At 38.4% G+C, this 22095-nt stretch overlaps 1 protein-coding gene across 1 annotated transcript in view; it reads left to right on the forward strand.

The window, feature by feature from the left end:
* The first annotated feature begins 291 nt into the window (after positions 1 to 291).
* The window catches only part of LOC124556558 (RNA-binding protein with serine-rich domain 1-like), a 107802-nt gene continuing 85998 nt past the window's right edge, over positions 292 to 22095 (forward strand). Inside the window, exon 1 of the mRNA XM_047130514.1 lies at positions 292 to 372. Coding sequence (XP_046986470.1) covers positions 323 to 372 — 50 coding nt within the window. The 5' untranslated portion in view covers positions 292 to 322. The remainder of the gene's footprint in view (positions 373 to 22095) is intronic.

Below are 22095 nucleotides of genomic sequence, written 5' to 3' on the forward strand. Positions count from 1 at the left end.
CCACTCCGAGTGAAGTATTACCAGCAGATCTTATTATGGGAGAAAAGGCATGGAAATAACCGGAAAAATGAAAAGAGATAGGTGTTGATCTCATTCATTGTCACAAGCTATGTGAAAGCGTGGTTGGACTCCACTGTTAAATAAAAAGATCAGAATAAAACGATCGAATGCTTTTCAAATATAAAGGTTTCCATCGATGGAATGTCATATTATAGTTAGAAGATGGAAATCTTGAAAAGTATGCGACTTATTGAGATCTATCACACGGTGTTCCTACAAAATGTTGAAGATCTTTGGATGGTTAAAAGTGCTTTGATGTTGCATGAAGTGGAGGGAAGCAATGAGTGGAGAATCAAATACCGTAAACAAAATGTAAGTGTGTATATATCGTGACATGCATGATGTCATTCATGTCTGAATATGGGTTTAGAGACATAACTTGTTGATGTAGGATTGGTTCTGTATTTAGGTGTATGTACGGAATGTTCTATGCTGTTAGAGCTGCTTTGGTTTTTTTTTGCACACGCGTGTTTTTATGTTATGGTCTGATCGTTAAATCACAGTAGATGGTGTAGGAATCTCTGTTTCCTCGTCGTATAGTTTTGATAAAAGAATTAGGAAGTTTTGGTGTTCATTTGTGTGTTTTTGAAAGCGTATTTTTCTTTGTCTTGTTATTAGAACTCATGTTTACATATCGTATGTCAGAGAAGTAAACAAGTAACATGCGAAATGATTTGTTTGGATGCATATCACAAGCGACAAAGTAACATTAATTGGCAGATAATATGCCCTATTATTTCTTTTTTTTATAGTTTCCTGGCGTTGTTTAGTTAAATTCGAGTGGACATTAGCTGTATCCTCGAATTTATAAGGGAAGAAGATAGGCACAGAGAAATTGTTTGTGGTGTCCACAACCCGGCAAGCAACAACGAATAGTTCAGTTATCAACCAAACACGTAATGAAGTGAAATGTAAGAAAGTACACAGTTTCCTGGAGAAATAGTGATTTACAGTAATGCGTGTTTGTGTTAGCGTAAGAAAGTGCGCGAGTAATTGTAATAGCAGTAAATGATGTGATACGCACTATGCCCCTTTGTATTTGATGCCACCTCACCGGTTTGTTTGATAGTTTCGTTGATTTTCTGCCTTAAACAAACTCTCGGTTTGTGTCGTGACGGAAAGACTAATCACAGTTTCAGATTTTTTTCAACACACTGTAATCTTAGGCAGCTTTTGGGAATAGAACCTAAGAACTTCACATTAGTAGTGACTCACATTAAGCACCAGACCCTGGAGATTTGATTGTGTGAAATACTTAAACGATACTTTGTGGAGAATGTAGAAGGAAATAATTATAAACTATGATATTGTCTAAAGCAAATTTTCAACATTTTAAAGTCGAGTTACGAATGTACCAACACGAGTACAAAGTTTCACAAATAAGGTGCGTAAATAAGATCTTTGTTGGTGTATAGCTTTTTCACCATCTCATAGGTCTGTAATTCTCATGTGTTACAGTTGTATGCAGTTGTCATTGTTATGATGATAAGCTGTGTGTGATGCCATGAACCAGAATTCAACTGATCAGTTGATGACATGAATGCACATTATTTCTAGTTTTCATTTGCGTGTTGTTATTGAAATATATTGGCAGAATCACCTTTTCACTTTGGAGATAGTGAACTGTAGAATGTTTGTCGGAAAGTAGGAATAAACAAACTTTTATGCTGTTTTTTTTTTTTTTCTTTCTTTCTTTCGTATTTTACATACTGTTCATAAGTTTCAGTGATGACAAATAAATTTTAACTTTCTTTAAATTAATGTTTTGTCTTTTAGTTTCTGTATTCCCTAAGGTACCTGATTCCTGATGCCAAATAAATTTGTTATGCTCTTTGAATCTATAAGTGTAGGATATTGTTAGACTTCCTAAAACCAAATCAAAATCTGTAGCCACAGTAATGGGATATCAGTAGTATTGTACCTACCTCCCAGGTGTAAATAATGTGGCATTAGTCTCAAGAGGAAAACGTGTGATGTTTTTGTGGTTTATGTTCACTGTTTTACTTGCTTCAGTATGTTTGCTGCTCCTTCGTGGGTCATGTGCACAATAATTTATTATATTGTGGAAAATGCAAAGCTTGATAAAGCCAGTGTTTCAGATACTTTGTTATGGTGCTTCAGTGGCAACACTCAGGCAATTTACACAACTGTTCTTCAATGGAGTTTAACATTAAAAAATCATAACTCTAGATCGGATTTCATTACTATATTGCCATACTCAACCAATTGAGGTAGCTGGTATGAACTTTGTAAAGTACTGCAAAGTGTGTGTTGACAAAGGAAACAACATATTGGCTGGTGTAGAATAACTTTGTGTGATTCAGTTGCTGAAGGAGACATGATGTAATTTTGAGAGCTGCTTCATTTCAAAATTAGGCACAGCGTTATTTGTGACAGAGCCCTCAAATTTTGGTATGGCCTATACTGTAGGAGTGTGTATGGTACAGACAATTCTTACTGCCTTTCAGAACTAATTGCATCAAAAGTGGGATGTAAGAATAAGAGATTTTTTAATCAGTGAAATAAGCAGTTGACAACCATTTTCTTCAGAAGTTAGCTGGAAGTCATTGCTTTTAATTAACTCTGCTGTTCACAAAATGTGAGATCGCATGGAAATGAATTGGAAATTTGTTTCACATCTGTATACTCTGGTTTTCAGGTGTGATCTATTGTTAAAATGACAGGCTTCAGAAAAAAGTACACACACAACTTAGGGTGAGCCAGTATCAAAGAGAAACTTTTTCCTCTAAGATCTCTGGAGGGTACAAATATGGTTTTATCTCTACTGCATATTTTTGCACAGTATATGCTTTGTGTATAATTGTGCTGGCAAAACATACCATCAGAAATTATTAGGGGGAAAATATACAAGGTTAGTTAATTTGACAATTTTAGAGAGCATATGGAGATAAAGAAACAGTGAAAGAGGAAGTAAAGTACATATGAAATATGCTGTTTGCACTGTAATGTCGTTACACTGTTTTACTCGCAGCATTTTTCGTGTGCTCCATTGCCACTGGCAAAGTTGATTCTGCTTCATAATGAATTGTATACTCTTTGATTAAACAGAGTTGAGAGGTTGTTCACATATAGAAAACATCATTTTGCATGTACCAAGTGAACTAGATTATTATTGTTATTATTTCATCATTGACAAAATAATTCTTTCTGGTTTATCAGTGTTAAGGTTGATAATTTGTTTGTAAAAGGAACACTAGATGAAATCTCGTGTCTTGATAGTGACTGTCCCCTATGAGGAGATGATTCCTCATACAAACTAAAGGAGCTATGCAACATGTTTTCTAGTTGTTGAATATAAAATAGTAAAATCATATAAAATATCTGTTCTGAATATAAATTGATATCAAACTTCTCGACAACAAATGAGAATGAAAAGTTCCTGTCAATGGAGGGAACATGTCCTCATCAGGGCATACATCATATCTTATTACAAAAAAAATGTTTCAGTGTGAGGCCCTACAGCTAAACGTTTTGGAGTGTTTAGAGTGTCAGAAATTTCATATTGCAGTCTTTGCATGTAAGAATCAGACACATTACAATGCACTATGAAGAAAGGATAATTAAGAAAATTAGCTGCAGGTTGTACACCATGTACTGAATAAAGAAAACTTCTCCCTAGTGTCGCAGTACTTTTTAGTCCTTAAAATGGTTTATGACTAAGTTATATCCTTTACTATAGTCAGACACAGTTGACAGCAGCACCAAATTTTACATGGAAATTTATGCTTTAGAGACAGTCTTGGAAAATGGTATCCTACACGTAAGTATGCATTTCCCAGAGCTCACCATACTGCCTCAGAAGGTCAATATGGGGAAAATGCACCTGTCATTTATTGCTTTACATCCCTTCAAATTCAGGATAAAGGTGAAAGGAGAAAATGCACCGTTGCTTTAAACCCTCCTTAACATCTCTTCAGATTAAGGAAGAAAGTGAAATAAAGTCAGAGACTAAGTCCTTTGACAGTTGTCCTGTATCGTACTTCTTCCATGCTAATGACTGTCATGGATTCTTTCTAATCATTGAGTATTTTGTAATGGATTTATTGAATAAAAAGTACTCAATTAATTTATCACATCAAATTAGGATAAAATCTCAAGCTTCCAGCAGTTGTCTCCATTATCTTTGTTAGGAAACTCTGCTGTCACAGAGATGGCAGGAATTATCTATGAAAGCTTTAGGGGTGTCCCATGTGATCAGAGATTGTACTGGCACCAACGATGTTATGGTGTCTACTGCATCACAGTTCAAATTCTTTCTTTATTATATCTATCAAGTCCTCACGTTAATGCATTCTTAATGCATACCCTGTACCATATAAATTGTTACCTCACGTTCTGATTTCTACTGCCTCCTTGATGACAGAATCCCAGTTATTTTAAGCATTTGCCAGAATTTGCATCTGCTGAAATGATTTTGTACTCATTTGTAAGTAATTTGTAGTATCTCGTAAAACTGTCATGATAGCTACACTATGTGATCAAAAGTATCTGGACACCTGGCTGAAAATGACTTTAAGAGTTCGTTGCGCCCTCCATCAGTAATGCTGAGATTCAATATGGTGTTGGCCCATCCTTAGCCTTGATGACAGCTTCCACTCTCACAGGCATACGTTCAGTCAGGTGCTGGAATGTTTCGTGGGGGATGGCAGCCCATTCATCATGGAGTGCTGCACTGAGGAGAGGTATCAATGTTGGCCGGTGAGGCCTGGCGTGAAGTTGGCATTCCAAAACATCCCAAAGGTGTTCTATAGGATTCAGGTCAGGAATTTGTCCAGGCCAGTCCATTACAGGAATGTTATTGTCATTTAACCACTCTGCCACAGGCCATGGATTATGAACAGGTGCTTGATCGTGTTGACAGATGCAATTGCCATCCCCGAATTGCCCTTCAAGAACCAAGAAGTAGCTTAAAACATCAATATAGGCCTGTGCTGTGATAGTGGCACACAAAACAACAAAGGGTATAAGCCCCCTCCATTAAAACCTGGCCACACCGTAACACCTCCGCCTCCGAATTTTACTGTTGGCACTATACACATTCACCAGGCTTTCGCCATACCCACACCATGCCATTGGATCACCACATTGTGTACCGTGATTCGTCACTCCACGCAATGGTTTTCCAATGTTCAATCGTCCAATGTTTACACTCCTTACACCAAGAGGGCGTCGTTTGGCATTTGGCAGTGTGATTATGGTTTATGAACAGCTGCTCAACCATGAAATCCAAGTTTTTTCACGTCCTGCGTAACTGTCATAGTACTTGCAGTGGATCCTGATGCTGTTTGGAATTCCTGTGTGATGACCTGGATAGGTGTCTCCCTATTACACATTATGCTTCAACTGTCGGCGGTCTGTCAGTCAACAGATGAGGTCAGCCTGTACACTTTTGTGCTATACTTGTTCCTTCATGTTTCCACTTCACTATCACATTGGAAGCAGTGGACCTAGAGATGATAAGGAGTGCGGAAATCTCACCTTCAGACGTATGACACAAGTGACACCGAATCACCAGACCATGTTCGAAGTCTGTGAGTTCCGCGGAGCATACCATTGTGCTCTCTCACGATGTCTAATGTCTACTGATTTGGTGTACCTGGCAGTAGGTGGCAGCACGACGCACCTAATTTGAAAACGTGTGTTTTTGGGGTGTCCAGATACTTTTGATCACATATTGTAAGTGGAATAGTGTATTATAACTGTTTCTCAATATAACACTGAACTTAAATCGCAGGTAAACGTTATAAATATGAAAAGAATCGATGCTGGCTAAACACTCTAAACCTTTTTTTTTTTAATACAAGGACACACGGAACTGTGCCTGAATAGACGGCTTCTGATCTGCTCTTCAGATTACTGGAATTTGTTCTGGCAGGAGAGACAGTTTAAACCAGCAGATACACTTCTTACAATTGTAACATTGATAGGCAGAATGATGATGGTAAGTTTATTTGCACTGTGAATGGGATTTGTCACACTGCTGAGGTATCTATTCAAAACACCTCAGGTCAGCTTAAGAAGTTACCTGCCATCAGGACAGAGTGCAAGGTATTTTTATAGGTTCAGATGAAAATCAAGTGCAGAGAACCTTATTAGGTTCCATTTAGTGAGGGTAAAAAATAATGTGTGCGTGTCACTGAAATTCCGTGACTATATCAATAGAAATTCAGAAAACATGGTAAATGTTCTGTGGTTGAGATTTCCTAGCAGATTAAAACTGTGCAGGTCCGGACCTTTGCCTTTCGCAGGTAAGTGCTGTACCGACTGAGCTATCCAAGCATGACTGTCAGTGCATCCTCAAAGTTTTACTTTGGCCAGTACCTCATCTCCTACCTTGCAAACTTCACAGAAATTCTCCTACATGCCTTGCAGGATTAGTATTCCTGGAAGAAAGGCTATTGCAGAGACATGCTAGAGCCACAGTCTGGGGGACTGTTTCACGTATAAATTTTCAGTCCACAGTGGAATGTGCACTGATTTGTAACTTCCTGTGGCTAAATTGTTTCCACAATATCCTTCCTTGCAGGAGTACTATTCCTCCAAGATGTGAAGGAGAACTTATGTGAAGTTTGGAAGGTAGGATATGAGGTAGTGGCCAAAGGATATCACGGGTCATGAGTCATTCCTGGATATCAGTTGGTAGAGCACTTATCCAGAAAGGTAAAGGTCTCAGATGCAAGTCCCGGTCTGGCACATAGTTTCACTCTGACAGGAAGTTTCAAATCAGTGGACACTCAACTGCTGAGTGAAAATTCAATCTATTTCGTAGCTGCTGTACTGAACCGTAGTTGGTCCCCGACAGCACTGGGAGATATTGGTCAGGCATTGATGGAATAGTGCAAAACATTTGAGAATTTTTCCATTTAATCATGCAAAATTGTTGTTAATTAATAGGTTTCAAATTTATAGATCATGATAGTCATCTGGCTAATGCATGAGGATATTGAATTACACTGTATCATTGACTGTAATGAGCAAGTTGCTATACATAGCATTACAACCACCTAGCTAAATAACTGTGTAGAGTATCGTACACAGTGCAATAAAATCTTGTCAGATTTCTTGCTGCACTATCTGCATTTTGTCCATGACATTTTGTAACTCATGTGTTCTTCATCCGTCTTCTGGCCAGAAAGTGGAAGGAGATGACATGTCTCCCAAAATGTGGTGGACACATTGCGGATTGATGCTACAAGACAGTGGAGAAGATTTACTGCATTCATACTTTGCAAGAATCTTCTTTTTTTTTATATAGTGATAGTTATATTTTTATTTTATTTCACCTGATTTGCCAAATCATTTAAGGACAAACAGAGGAAGTAATAGTAGTAACACAACCTCTGAATCTGAAGCTTCTGACAAGGAAAATGAAGAAATATCATTCGACCCGAGCTCCGCTATTGCTTTAGTAAATATTTCAAAATGTAGACCATTCTCGAGGATATCATGGTTTCTTATAAATGAACTTGATTCATTGCCAAGTTTCAGGCCTGGAAAATTGAATCATTCTGCGGGAATGTTGTATCATTTTCACTCGATTTCTGTGAAAAAAATGAAATTACTGCCCTACACAACCTGCTCCTGCAGGGAGTTCCTCTGGAAAATGTGTGCAACGGGGAGGAGAGAGGGTATAGCTACAGTTGCAATGGAATGTGTATTTACTTAGCTGGATTTTGTTTTGTTTTCCTGCTGTTATTAGCCAAATGCTTTTATGTGCACTAGCTAATCATCTTAACAATTATAATGGCTAACATAAGAAACTAGAATGATATACGAGTAGTTACCCTGAGCTCACTCTTGGCACTAAGTCAATCAAGTTTCATGTGGAAACAGCACTATACACATTCTGTCAGCAATCACATTGTGTTTTCATTGCATGACAAGTATAATTCAAAATTGAAACAAAATGTGTTGCATTTGGTTGTAATGACATCTGAGGTGTTACTGTTGACACATGCGTGACCATGATCTGCAGCTATTTTGGTGCAGTGTTTCTTACAATATAATGACTGCATTCAAAACCATCCATGTGAAGACTTTCAAAATTATCGTACAACTAATGGATCCAGCACTACAATTCAATCTTTGTGAACAGCCCTTCGCAGTGTTAACCAAGACAAGTGCACACACAAGTATGATTTCCTTCATAAATATCTAGGCTAGTGTCAATCTAATTAAAACCCTTCTGGTTGCACTGTCACATCATCATATAAAATTCTGAAACACTGTAGTAACCAATGTTTTGGTTGGACTGTAGCAGCTTTCCTCGGGGCAAAGACTATGTCGTGAGATGACACAGTTATACACCCAGCCGGATTTTAATGAGATAGATCCTTCCTATTTTTGATCTCGATCTGTGCATTGTAGAAATATAGATGAGCAACATGTTATTCTTGCTGTCAAATAAAAATAAGGCTCATGACTAACAAATCAATTGAAAATATTAATTTAGAAGTTAGGCCAATAATCACATGGTACATACTACAACTGACAAGCAAGATACATAAAAGATGTACTTCTTAAGTCACCTATCTGGTATTGTTTATGGTTTAAATTTCACCAAAATGAGTTTTAGAATTTTTCAAAATAATTGTAGGTAAGTGTTGCATGGCATTGTTGGCTGGAAAATATCACGGGTCATGAGTCATTCCTGGATATCAGTTGGTAGAGCACTTATCCAGAAAGGTAAAGGTCTCAGATGCAAGTCCCGGTCTGGCACATAGTTTCACTCTGACAGGAAGTTTCAAATCAGTGGACACTCAACTGCTGAGTGAAAATTCAATCTATTTCGTAGCTGCTGTACTGAACCGTAGTTGGTCCCCGACAGCACTGGGAGATATTGGTCAGGCATTGATGGAATAGTGCAAAACATTTGAGAATTTTTCCATTTAATCATGCAAAATTGTTGCTAATTAATAGGTTTCAAATTTATAGATCATGATAGTCATCTGGCTAATGCATGAGGATATTGAATTACACTGTATCATTGACTGTAATGAGCAAGTTGCTATACGTAGCATTACAACCACCTAGCTAAATAACTGTGTAGAGTATCGTACACAGTGCAATAAAATCTTGTCAGATTTCTTGCTGCACTATCTGCATTTTGTCCATGACATTTTGTAACTCATGTGTTCTTCATCCGTCTTCTGGCCAGAAAGTGGAAGGAGATGACATGTCTCCCAAAATGTGGTGGACACATTGCGGATTGATGCTACAAGACAGTGGAGAAGATTTACTGCATTCGTACTTTGCAAGAATCTTCTTTTTTTTTATATAGTGATAGTTATATTTTTATTTTATTTCACCAGATTTGCCAAATCATTATGGACAAACAGAGGAAGTAATAGTAGTAACACAACCTCTGAATCTGAAGCTTCTGACAAGGAAAATGAAGAAATATCATTCGACCCGAGCTCCGCTATTGCTTTAGTAAATATTTCAAAATGTAGACCATTCTCGAGGATATCATGGTTTCTTATAAATGAACTTGATTCATTGCCAAGTTTCAGGCCTGGAAAATTGAATCATTCTGCGGGAATGTTGTATCATTTTCACTCGATTTCTGTGAAAAAAATGAAATTACTGCCCTACACAACCTGCTCCTGCAGGGAGTTCCTCTGGAAAATGTGTGCAACGGGGAGGAGAGAGGGTATAGCTACAGTTGCAATGGAATGTGTATTTACTTAGCTGGATTTTGTTTTGTTTTCCTGCTGTTATTAGCCAAATGCTTTTATGTGCACTAGCTAATCATCTTAACAATTATAATGGCTAACATAAGAAACTAGAATGATATACGAGTAGTTACCCTGAGCTCACTCTTGGCACTAAGTCAATCAAGTTTCATGTGGAAACAGCACTATACACATTCTGTCAGCAATCACATTGTGTTTTCATTGCATGACAAGTATAATTCAAAATTGAAACAAAATGTGTTGCATTTGGTTGTAATGACATCTGAGGTGTTACTGTTGACACATGCGTGACCATGATCTGCAGCTATTTTGGTGCAGTGTTTCTTACAATATAATGACTGCATTCAAAACCATCCATGTGAAGACTTTCAAAATTATCGTACAACTAATGGATCCAGCACTACAATTCAATCTTTGTGAACAGCCCTTCGCAGTGTTAACCAAGACAAGTGCACACACAAGTATGATTTCCTTCATAAATATCTAGGCTAGTGTCAATCTAATTAAAACCCTTCTGGTTGCACTGTCACATCATCATATAAAATTCTGAAACACTGTAGTAACCAATGTTTTGGTTGGACTGTAGCAGCTTTCCTCGGGGCAAAGACTATGTCGTGAGATGACACAGTTATACACCCAGCCGGATTTTAATGAGATAGATCCTTCCTATTTTTGATCTCGATCTGTGCATTGTAGAAATATAGATGAGCAACATGTTATTCTTGCTGTCAAATAAAAATAAGGCTCATGACTAACAAATCAATTGAAAATATTAATTTAGAAGTTAGGCCAATAATCACATGGTACATACTACAACTGACAAGCAAGATACATAAAAGATGTACTTCTTAAGTCACCTATCTGGTATTGTTTATGGTTTAAATTTCACCAAAATGAGTTTTAGAATTTTTCAAAATAATTGTAGGTAAGTGTTGCATGGCATTGTTGGCTGGAAAATCCTGTAAGAGGTTAAGTGACCAGAATCAATAACGACGTCATTACTTGCATTTGTTGGGCAGCTTTGCTTTTCAAATGTTGGGTGTTGTCTTTAAGTAGAACTTGTTTGTGTAGATTATAATATGAAGGGTGTGGTGTTGTATTATTCTTGAATTTCACCGATTTTAACATCACCTTCTGGCAGTCTGATTACCATCCAGTGTCACATGCTCTTACATAATGAATGAGATACTGTGGAGAGGTTTCAGAGTTAATCCAAGACAGTGGCACATTTTTTAGTAATGAGGAATTGCCTTTCTGCAACTTTCTTGCATACATTGGCCACACACAGTGACAAAAATTTCTTCCAATACCATGATTCTAACCGGCTATCTCCAATTCAAGCACCAATACACTAGCTTATGTTACTAATGACAGCTACCAAGAAAGTTACAATATAAGGTTTCACAGTTTGCGACAGCTGCATTAATACACTACTTACTAGTATTCAGACTGTATGTTGCAACAGAAGGAAATGGCATAAATTAAGGATCTGTAATTTGGAAAAAAATGTGATTGATGTTTAAATTTGACTAAGAATTTGTACCTGTTATTGTTGATGAGATCAATAAAAATACCAAAGATATTTTTTAATAATACATTTATTCATCTGTAAGATGCTTAGTCTTTGTCCCCTCACCTAATCTCGCAGTTGTCTCCCTACTCCTCCTCCTCCTCCTCCTCCTCCTACTACTACTACTACTACTGTGCATACTTGACACAGTGATGTTTCCACTTCATCTTGGAGTCCTATAAACTTATTTTGGTTAAGTCCTTCAGTGTTCTTGACTTGCTCTCATGAATATCTTTAAATGTGTTGAAGTGGCATCCTTGTGGGACTAGTACTGATAAAAGGCTGAGCCAGCTGGCATATTGTTGTGATAAGGAATCAATGAGGTGCCTTGCCACAATGGTGGTCTCGTTTTGCAGATTGCACTTTGTAACCTTTTCAACACACTTGCATGCTAATGATCTTTGATTGTATGAAATTGTCGAAAAAATTTGAAATGTGCATAAGAAAAATTGACTTTGCTATTGAATTGTGATTATTATGATTGTTTCAAACTTGGAAATTCTTTGCTAACCCACTGTTATGTAACTGCAAATCTAACACTCATGTCTTGTGTCGATGTTTTGCGTGAATGTTTCGTATCCTTAGTTTGCTGAAGAAGTTCATTGCAAACATCACTTGATGTTCTTTCTGCTCTTCAGTCTTCTGCAATTCATTACCTGTTTAATTTTTTAGTCAAAACATCATAATAAGAACCAACTAAGATTCCAGTCACTACTGCAAAGATGTTACCTTCAGTTTATTCACCATCTTGAATGTGTGGCAAAATGTCCTAAATCATACATTACAAAAATCACCATAAATGTTGTACTACCTTTCACTCGCAAACTACGTGAGATATGAGCAATAGGACTACTCAGGAGATTGATACAGTATTACCAGTACTATGTCTTTACATGACTTTGTTGTCACGTGTAGAAAAAGTTCAGTTATTCGGGAAATTGAGACAGTGTTGCCAATACTATGTCATTACGAGACTTTGTTGTCATGTGAAGAAAAAAGTTCAGTTATTGTTTGAAGAGACCCCGTACTGTAAGTGTATACTAACATATTTTTAATTTTGTCAAATAATATTTATTTGTCTGAAACATTGGGTGATTGGTGTATGTTTGATTCATTTCAGTGTCAGGTATTGTGTGAATCCTTGGAATGGAATATGAACTTAAAAAATGTTTTTTGAAAGAAAGTTCTGTGAAAAGATGTTCTGTGTTTTGGAAAAATACCTTGTGCTCTTTTTTATGCACTGGGTGTGTGCCAAATCATGTTCTGGAAAGTCTGTCATTGGTAATGCACCATGTTCCTTTCACTCAGCCAAGGGTGATTCAGAAGGATGGAAGATTACAATTTGACTATCCACCAATGTCTAGCTCATTGGAGGTGGAAGTAATTCAAGTGCTGTAATGGATGTAGTTGGTAAAAATATAATATGGACAATCTGGGAAATTTCTCTACGGCACTGGATATGCTACACAAACAAAGTATATGATTGCTGCTTGGTAGAGGACAGCAGAGCCAGAATGATCAGCTGCAAGAACATCTGCGATTCAGTGTTAGGCCAACTTGTTGAAGGAAGTGGTTATTGGCATGACAGATTCCTTCAGGTTAATATATAACCAATGTAATGCTATTACATGTTGTAATACACTACTGTGAAATAGGGTAATTGGTTACAATGTTTGTGACTTACAAGCAACGAAATTAAACTTAACAGCAAGCACAGTAAATTCATTCACCTTTTATTATTAAGCTCCAGATATGTGTGTCACAGATTGAGCTCTTCTGCATGAATTACTCGTTGTTTACGTTTGAGCATGTTTCTATTTAGCAAAATAAGTACTCTGGTAAAAGTCCCTAAGTGGCCATTTAACTACTACTTGAGTATGTATACCAAGCTGAAACATTTCCACGAATAAAATACTACAGAAAATTTGTATACCCGTATTTAATATTCAATTATGTTTTAAATGGCAGGAAAAGAAACTAATTTGGACAGTGCTCTTTTTTGAGAACTCATGGAGGAGGTTCAACGGTAGGGAAAGCAGCGTGAATTATTGAAGTCACCAGTAATTCATTTAGTATGACCAGATGTACTATAGTTACACCATACAACACATCATTGTTGCCATAGCTCTTTAGGCAGTCAGTATCTTCAGTCTTTCAGCTGTGGTACCATCAGCAGCCTTTTGTGCTACGCAGTTGAAAACTGTCAATGGCCCTGCCAGCTGTCACAGCTCTTCTTTTGCCATGCAAAGTAGGGAGTTATTCATAAGTGCCTCCAGGGTTTCAGAAGATGACTGCATGAAAACTACAACACATACAGAAAATATACACATGGCAGTAGACACAGCATCTCTTCAAGTTTTTAACTCATGTTACAGGTGCACAGTATGGCCACTGTTTGTGATGTGGGAAGTGTCAGTATGTACATGCAATCCATTGTAGTTGCTGCTGCTGGTGTCTGGGAAGGCAGAAAAAAAGCAGCTCACTTTTGAAAATTTGTTTTTTGGGTTCTGTATGTACAGGTGTGAACTAATTTGTTTTGACAATATGGAGCAGATGATTTAACTAGATGTTCTGACACACCTGGCCCCTAATGGTACACTCTGCAATTGCACCACACTGTGTAGATAACTTAAAAGGTGGAGAGATCCCTTATCCACTGATATGTGCAATTTTTCTGTATGTTTTGTAGTTTTCATGCAGTTGTCTTCTGGAACCCCATAGGTACTTACGAATAACCTTGTATAAATGATTCCTATAACGATAAGCAGGAATACGCGAAGTGAACAAGGGGGAACACCACACAAGTGCTGCAGACATGTCCTTAGAGCAGTCTGTGAATGAAACCCATGAAACAATCCAGGAAAGTGCAGTGTAATAGCAGCAGACACTAATGTTCGTTGAAAGCAGCTGGTACACAAGTGTCTCAGTAACTGTGTGTGTCAGCTTGGGTGGCAGTACATTAACCACTGTGATAGTTCTTCATACGAATTGTTGCTAAGAAGTTCCCAAGAGCCCTCATTCTGCAGTAATATCTGTGAGCACTCTTTAGTTGTCTGACCAGGCAATGTTCCATCTTTTTCACCCCCTACATATATTGTATATGGGCAAAAAACTCAAATTTGAGCCTGTTTCTATGCAGAGGGGAGGATGACTTGGAGTGCCTGCTCATACAGATGTCCGTCTTCTAGAACTAGTGTTGTCAGAGACTCCCATCTCGATGTGATCTTGGCTGTGCTGGAGGGTGTGGAGAATCAGCTTCTGCAGCAGTGAATAACAGTGTTGGTGGTCTCAGTCCATAGGCATTGGTGCTGCCAGAAGTTGCACCTGGTATTCCTGGACACTGCAATCCCAGACTAGTATGCCAGGTGTGGACTTTATCTTATGGAGGTTGCAGAGTTGGATGTATAAGGTGCAATGGAGTGCTGTGCACCATCCATGGTATACTTACTTCTAGTGTCTTCGCACCTGTTGGGTGTCACCTGATGAACACTGAGAAAGAATGTTGGGGTGGAAGGTTAAACCACTCTTAACATTGAATTTTTAAAAATCTTTGCCCCACTATTTGACAGTGTTTGAAACTCAGCTCTTTGGACAAAATAAATGTCAATTCCAGGCCAAAATTTTGAGGGTAGTTTCAGTGCAAACTGTGACCCATTGTGGGTTACTATGGTTGAGGTGCACATTCCAGAGAAACAAAAAATATTTTAGTATCAATTGTTGCTTCTGCAATGATGAACACCATTTGCACCATGAAAGAATAGTTGAAGAGCAAGTTAATTACAGTTAGTTAAGTGATCTTCAAAAAGATGTTGGTAAAGCCTCAGTGTAAATGTTTCCAAGGTTTGGTGCTCGTCAATCATAGGACTAAATAAACTTGGGCAGCACAGACTGCCTGCCTGCCTTGTCCATTCTGGGCATGCTTTTACTACGTTATTAATTTCAGAATGTATTATGTTCCAGTATTTGCAATGTCTGGCCAGAATTTCTGTTCGTGATATCTGCCAATGACTAGTATGCAGTATTGTTCAAACCTGTTGGCTCACAAGTAGTGGAATAGCAAATGCAAGCAAACATATTCTGTGCTTGATAAATTGATGCCATTAATGAGCAGTAATAGTGCCATAATAAGAAAGAATTTGAAATACATTATGATAAGAGGAGGTTATGTGATATGGCCATCAGCATTTGAAAACTGTGTGAGAAAGAGATATTATCTGTGGCTTGTGCAAGTTCCACTGCTTCTATCAAGAAGTTGTAAGTGTTCATGGCTTCCATATCCTTCTGGGAGAATGAGATTATTGCCCAGGAATGTTTACTTGCTGTGAACTTCATCACACATGACTGAATATTTTGTATGAATAATTCTATGAACTGTTGTGAAAACTGGACACTCCAAATGGTGACCACTAATATCTGTAGAGGTAAAATGGAGTGTTAATTACTGCGAGCTGCTTGGATTGTTCATCCTTTTGGCATCTGCATGAAGGTATCCAAGAGATTGATTTTAGAAAAACACACTCTCCCTTTTAATTTAACAAACAGTTTATATTACCTTGAGAAATGAAATTACGTGTTAATCAAAGACTCCCTGTGTGGTGTTGATGATGATGATGATGATGATGATGATGATGATGATGATGATGATAAAAGTACCACACAGTCACATATCAATTCTCATTTGATTTTTTTTTAATCAGTAATGTTGAAGTGGCCAAGAGACTGACAGTTCACTTGTTCAGTTATTTCTAGGGATACCAACTAATCTAAATTGGCTTCTACTATGTCTTTTAATGTATATGGACTAGGGTTGCCGTGAAACAATTTTGGCTTTGCGAATATTTGCCTGGCTCACTTCTGGTGAAAATGAAGCATAGAATTCTGTACGTAGAGCATGCAATACTTGAAATGCTATTACTGATGATACTAGGTTTATGTTCTCGTGTACACAAAATTGACAAATCGTTAAAAAAAAAAACCTTGCTGAACACAGTATTACTAGAGAAGATGGTCTGTCAAACATTTGGTTACGAGCCTTTAATTTGAATTTGTTGCCTAGTGTGTGTTAATAAATTAGTTGCACTGGCTGCAAATATAGGAAATGAGGTAGAATGATTTCCAGTTCAGCAATGATACTGATGTTCAGTGCTCACTTGGAATGGTAGGGATAGCCAACCTATCATCAGTTCTGGTATTAATTTCTGTGCTTGGTCCTTTTCAGGACTCCATGTAATTCCAATAATATTAATTTATGGAACAATGCTGCTGGAACCAATTTAATGCCACCGCAAGAGACTATAGTGCACACTTTGGAGGTAACCTGGTGGTACCATTGCCCAAATTCCTTATTTCAGTGTAGGCAGTCACATCTGTCATGTATGTGAAGGCAACATGGGTGTAGTGTGTATTACACTGTGCCCGTGTTTCTTCCTCGTGGCTCATTATGAGCTCTGCTTACTTTGATGAGTATTGTGACATTGATTGATTGTCAGATTGCCATTCTCCAATGTCCACCCTGTCCTGTAAGTTCGGTTTGCCATACTATGTTCTTCATTATCTCGCTCAAAATGGTCTAACACATCTATAATTAGTGAGTACATACGGAACTGAGCACTCTTGATATCTAGGTATGATTTAATGTTGGCTCAATCCTGTAGGTCAACTACTCACGGGAGATGAGACTGAACATAATGCTTCTGTCTATGATTATACTACAAGTTTGTGACCACCACATTGCATTTGGTGGTGGCATAATAGGCAAAAAATGTATCACATATTTTCGTGTAAAGTCAGTCTAAGAGGATCCACCAGCTCATGTAGTTCATGTAAAAAGGCAGAAAATATGATAATCAGACCAAGATAAAATCAAAGAGCATAGTACTTCTAGACACACTGATATTATTATGGATATTAAAATATTGTGACCACCAACCTATTTATAAATATTATGTCCACCAACCTACTATCGATATAAACCCATTCAGGCGATAGCAGCGTCCCCTGGTGAGGAATGACAGCTAGTCAGACACATGCACAGTGCATGTAGTGTCTATGAGAATGCTGTCCATGTGTAGAATGGGGAAGGTGTGCGATCTATCTGAATTTGACTGAGGGCAGATTGTGAAGGCCCGGTGGCTTTGCATGAGCATTTCGGAAATTGCACGAATTGTTTGGTGTTCAAGGAGCGCTGTGGTGAGTGTCTTCAACACATAACGAAACCAAGGTGCAACCACCTCCAGACGATGTGGTGTTGGGCAGTCACCCTTCATTACAGATGTCAGACATCGTAGACTGGGCAAACTGGTAAAACAGGACAAGTGGTGAGATATGGCGGAACTAACATCAGACTTTAATGCTGGGCAGAGTACAAGTGTGTCTGAAACCACAGTGCAATGAACACTCCTAACAATGGGCCTCTGCAGCAAACGACCCATACATTGCCAATGTTGACACCACAACATTGGCACCTACAACTGAAATGGGCCGTAGATGTTGGTGTAGTGGCAGAGCATTGCATTGTCTGATGAATCCCGATACTTTCTTTGTCATGCCGGTGGGAGGTCATGAGTCTGTTCTCTTCTAGGTAAATAGCTTCTTGACACCTCTAATGTGGGAAGAAGACAAGCTGATGGCGGCTCCATTATGTTATGGGGAACATTTATGTGAGCATCCATGGATCTAGTGGACCCTGTGCCAGGCACCATGATACCCAAGGAGTATTATACACTGGTTGCAGACGACGTACAACCCTTCATGATGATAGTGTTTCCCGACGGCAGTTGCATTTTTCAACAAGATAATGTGTCATGTCACAAGGCCAGGAGTATATTGGAGTGGTTTTAGGAACACAGTGGTGAGTTCCAATTGAAGTGTTGGCCCCCCAACTTGTCAGACCTGAACCTGATCGAACACATCTGGGATGTAATTGAACATGGCATCAGAGCTCATGCCCCCCCCCCCCCTTTTTCTCCCAGAATTTACGGAAATTAGGTGACTTGTGTGTGCAGATGTGGTGCCAGCTCCTTCCAACAGTCTACCAAGACCTCATTGCTTCCATGTGAGGATGTGACACCACTGATATCTGTGCCAAAGGTGGACAATATTGGCTATTAGCTAGGTGGTCATAATGTTCTGGCTGATATCTTGTGATTGGAGGAATGGTGTAGAAGTCTTCAAAATAAATGTCATTGTCCTCTGATGTTTTATAGTGTGAAAACTCTGAAGTTTGTTTGCTATAAAAATGTGGCGTTGTAATTGTAGGTTTGCTGTGTTAGTACAAATTGCTGTTTGTGACATTCCTCATATTGGTGGCGGCAAACCTGTTGTACAAATTTTTAAAGTTCTGAATTCATGTTTCTTTGTAACAAATATAAAAAGTTCGATTGCTCGTAATAACTTTTAGCAAAAGTCTCTTTGTGAATGGTCCCCGAGACAAGGAGCAGAAATACGCAAAGTGAAAAAGCATGAACAAATCACAAATTTTGATAGAAATGTCATTAGAGAAGCCCAATAAATGTAATCAAGGTGTGCCCAACTTAATAGTAGTAAAGGAGAATGTTCATCAGTGTGATTTATACTCAAATGTGTCGCACAAGCCACTCGTGTGACCCATTACTGTGAAGTGATGCATATGTGCTAGTGCCTTGTGTGAACTTAACATAGTAAGATGAGTTGATGTTAAGTGTTACAGAATGTCAGACTGGAGCTATTGTGTTTGGATGTAGAGGTGGTACTGTGAAGTTTAAGAGTTATTTTTGTATTGTGACTTGGGCCTACCTATTTAGGTTATCATGGATGTGAACCAGGATGTCTTATTTCAACATCTTTTTTACCAAGTGTTGCCCTTTCCTCTACATCTTAATAATGATGAGTGAGCCGTGCACACTCCCTTCTTCTAAGTTTACAACAGCCTTGTTCATAGGGCAGATCACATACATTTTAGGCCTGACAAACATTTGGGCAACCAATCGCACTTCACATGGGCCAACAAAACATATGATCTTAGTCTCATGGAAAATATCTGGGACTGTTTGGAATGTTATGTTGACACCAGTTGTGGGTGTGGTTGGATGGATGCCTCGGAGGGCTAGAGAAACAGTCTGCAAATACTCTGTGCTCTTTGTTATTGCAACCTGCCACAGCCCAGTACATGATGGTGGCAACTTGGCTGAGGAATTCCACTGCCTCAAGTATTGTTAATGCCCAGGATTGCTGACGGAGTGCAGTGTCAGCCAGGTACGGCCTTCACGAAGAGACCTTCCCCTGCCAGCCTTTGTGCTTGACCACCCACGCGAGCCCCTCGTGCTGTGATGGCATGCTCCGTATTCCATCTCCCAGTGTTGTCGGAATGTGGCGGACTGGTGGCATAGCAGGCAGTGGCCCGCTGCCCCCATACTGGTGGTCATCATGGTAGAGTTGCGGTGCTGACAGAAGTGATTTTAGTGCAAATGGCTGTGAGTCTTTGGTCTGTGGTTTACTTTTTGGCATGTGAATTAAACACTTCAGTGGCTACTATGGTAGCCGTACAGGATCTAGTCGGCAATAAGTGGTGTCAACTGGTTGTGGCATACCAGAAGAGATTTCTGGAAACTCTTTGTCCTTGAATTGAGGCCATATTACATGGAATTAGGCTGATATCTCCTTGGGGTGAAAAAGTTTTTGTACTGTGTGCTTATATAGTCATCAGGGAACAGATTTATTTAAGTTCAAAATACATTTTTGAACATTTGTGTTGTTATTGGAAGTGTATTTTTGTAACTGTAGGGAAACATATGTAGATGTTTCTGTTATCTTACAAGGACAGGAACAACTATGGCTCCCTGCAGTAGTTCATGTAATCACTTTTATGCTACAGGCTTCATCGTCATACTATCCCATACATAAAAGCGTAGTTATATGAAGTCTTTGTATTAGTATGAGTGCACAATGATATTACTGTGTACATGTCACTGATTAGTGATGTGAGAAGTTGGCTCACATCTGCTAGAATGGTGAGAAGCTTCATAATGCCAAAAGCTCATTACATTCAGTGTGGCCAAAGTAACAGCCTGCCCTCCCTCCCCATCCGCTCCATTTTTTTTCAACCCCCCATAAAAAAAAAAAAGTTGTTGCTATTTGTTCAAAAGAAATATAGCATGTTATCATATCACTGCTCGTTTCAGTCTCACATTAATATAGAAGCAAATCTGGAAATTTATGCCTATTGTTTTTCCAGTCTGTGTAAATGTGATTGCTGCTGTGAAAAGCGTTAACAGAAGCAAGTTACTGCTTTTATTTGACTAGTTTAAAAACTCAAGTCACGTGGCACTGTTACGAGTTCAGTAGATCCTGTATGTCATTGACATGAAATTGAGAGAGGGAAGGTGACGAAGGAAGAGAGAAACATGGTTTTGTTTTGTGGTATTTGCCATCTCAGTTTCTGAAATATTGAGACATGTAGGTAGTCTTCTTGTGCTACTTATAAAACCTTGTTGAAAAATGTCAATGTGTTACTGTTTCAGCACATTTTGTTGAATATAAATAATGTAAGAGAAAATATTTCTTGCGTGTAACATGAGAAGACTGGGAAGCATACAATTTTCCTCAAATTTTAAACATTTTGAAAAACTGTTCTTTAGTCTGCAAATCAGTCTGTGGGAAATCACAAACAGTATGTTTAAACAAGTGTATTGTAACTCTCGTAATAGAAGCCAAAACCAACATCACAGTTCAGCACTACTGAACATGTACAGAATTTTCAGTGCATATAGAGTTAAATAATGCATCATTAACAATCATTTGAAGTCTTTCAGTCACAATAGATAACTGAGAATTCTCTGACATGGTTCCAAATGTGTGAAGACATTAAAAGAAGAAAAACTGCGAGCCAACAGAAAAAGAAAAGTTTAAAATCTCATAGATAGCGGGGTCATTATAGTAGAAGCAATAGCCAAATTGGACAAATATCTGGGAAGGAAATGACCACAGAATTTTTGAGGAACCTTTCCAGATTCCATTAAAAGTGATTTAAGGAAACTTCACAAAGCTTGAATTGGCATGGCTAGATGTGGAATCGAATTTGCTTTTGTAGAATGAGAGTCTTAACCACTGTATCAACTCGCCGGGTTAGTGTAGGGGAGGTGTGGTGAGGGGAGGGGGGGGGGGGAGGGGGGGAGGGAGGGAGGAGTCACTTCTAATGGAAAAAAAACCACATGAACATGTTAGAGCATTGATCTACAACAAATTTAAGTGTTCTTATAAGTTGTCCCCACTGCCGATCTTACATGTCTGTTCCATTTAATATAATTTTGTAGTGTTTTAGCTTTAGATAATGCAACAATGTGAAAGTCTCTTGAATGGGCCCAGTGATTTTGCATTTGGATACTTTCTGTTGGGGGTGTTGTTTTACGCCTGTTGTTGCAGTGTTATGCCCGAATACTGATTTGATGTAGCTCTCCATGCCTCTTTGTCTCTGCATTGCTACTGCAACTTATATCCACTTGAACCTAGTTGCTGTAATCAGGGTTCAGTGTAAATTGTTGAATAAATTTTTCTGATCTACTCAATTCAGTTATCTCCTCATTAGCTATCCAGTCAACCCATCTAATTGTCAGCATTCTCCTGTAGCTTTGTGGTATTGTTTTAAATAGTTGTGGAGATTAAATGTTTCTCCACTTATGCCGTAGACTTTCACACAAACTACATACAGCTTTTTTTGGTCTCCTCCACTCCTTCAGAAAACTACACACACACACACACACACACACACACACA

Source organism: Schistocerca americana, chromosome X (assembly GCF_021461395.2).
Source record: "Schistocerca americana isolate TAMUIC-IGC-003095 chromosome X, iqSchAmer2.1, whole genome shotgun sequence".
Lineage (NCBI taxonomy): Eukaryota > Metazoa > Arthropoda > Insecta > Orthoptera > Acrididae > Schistocerca > Schistocerca americana.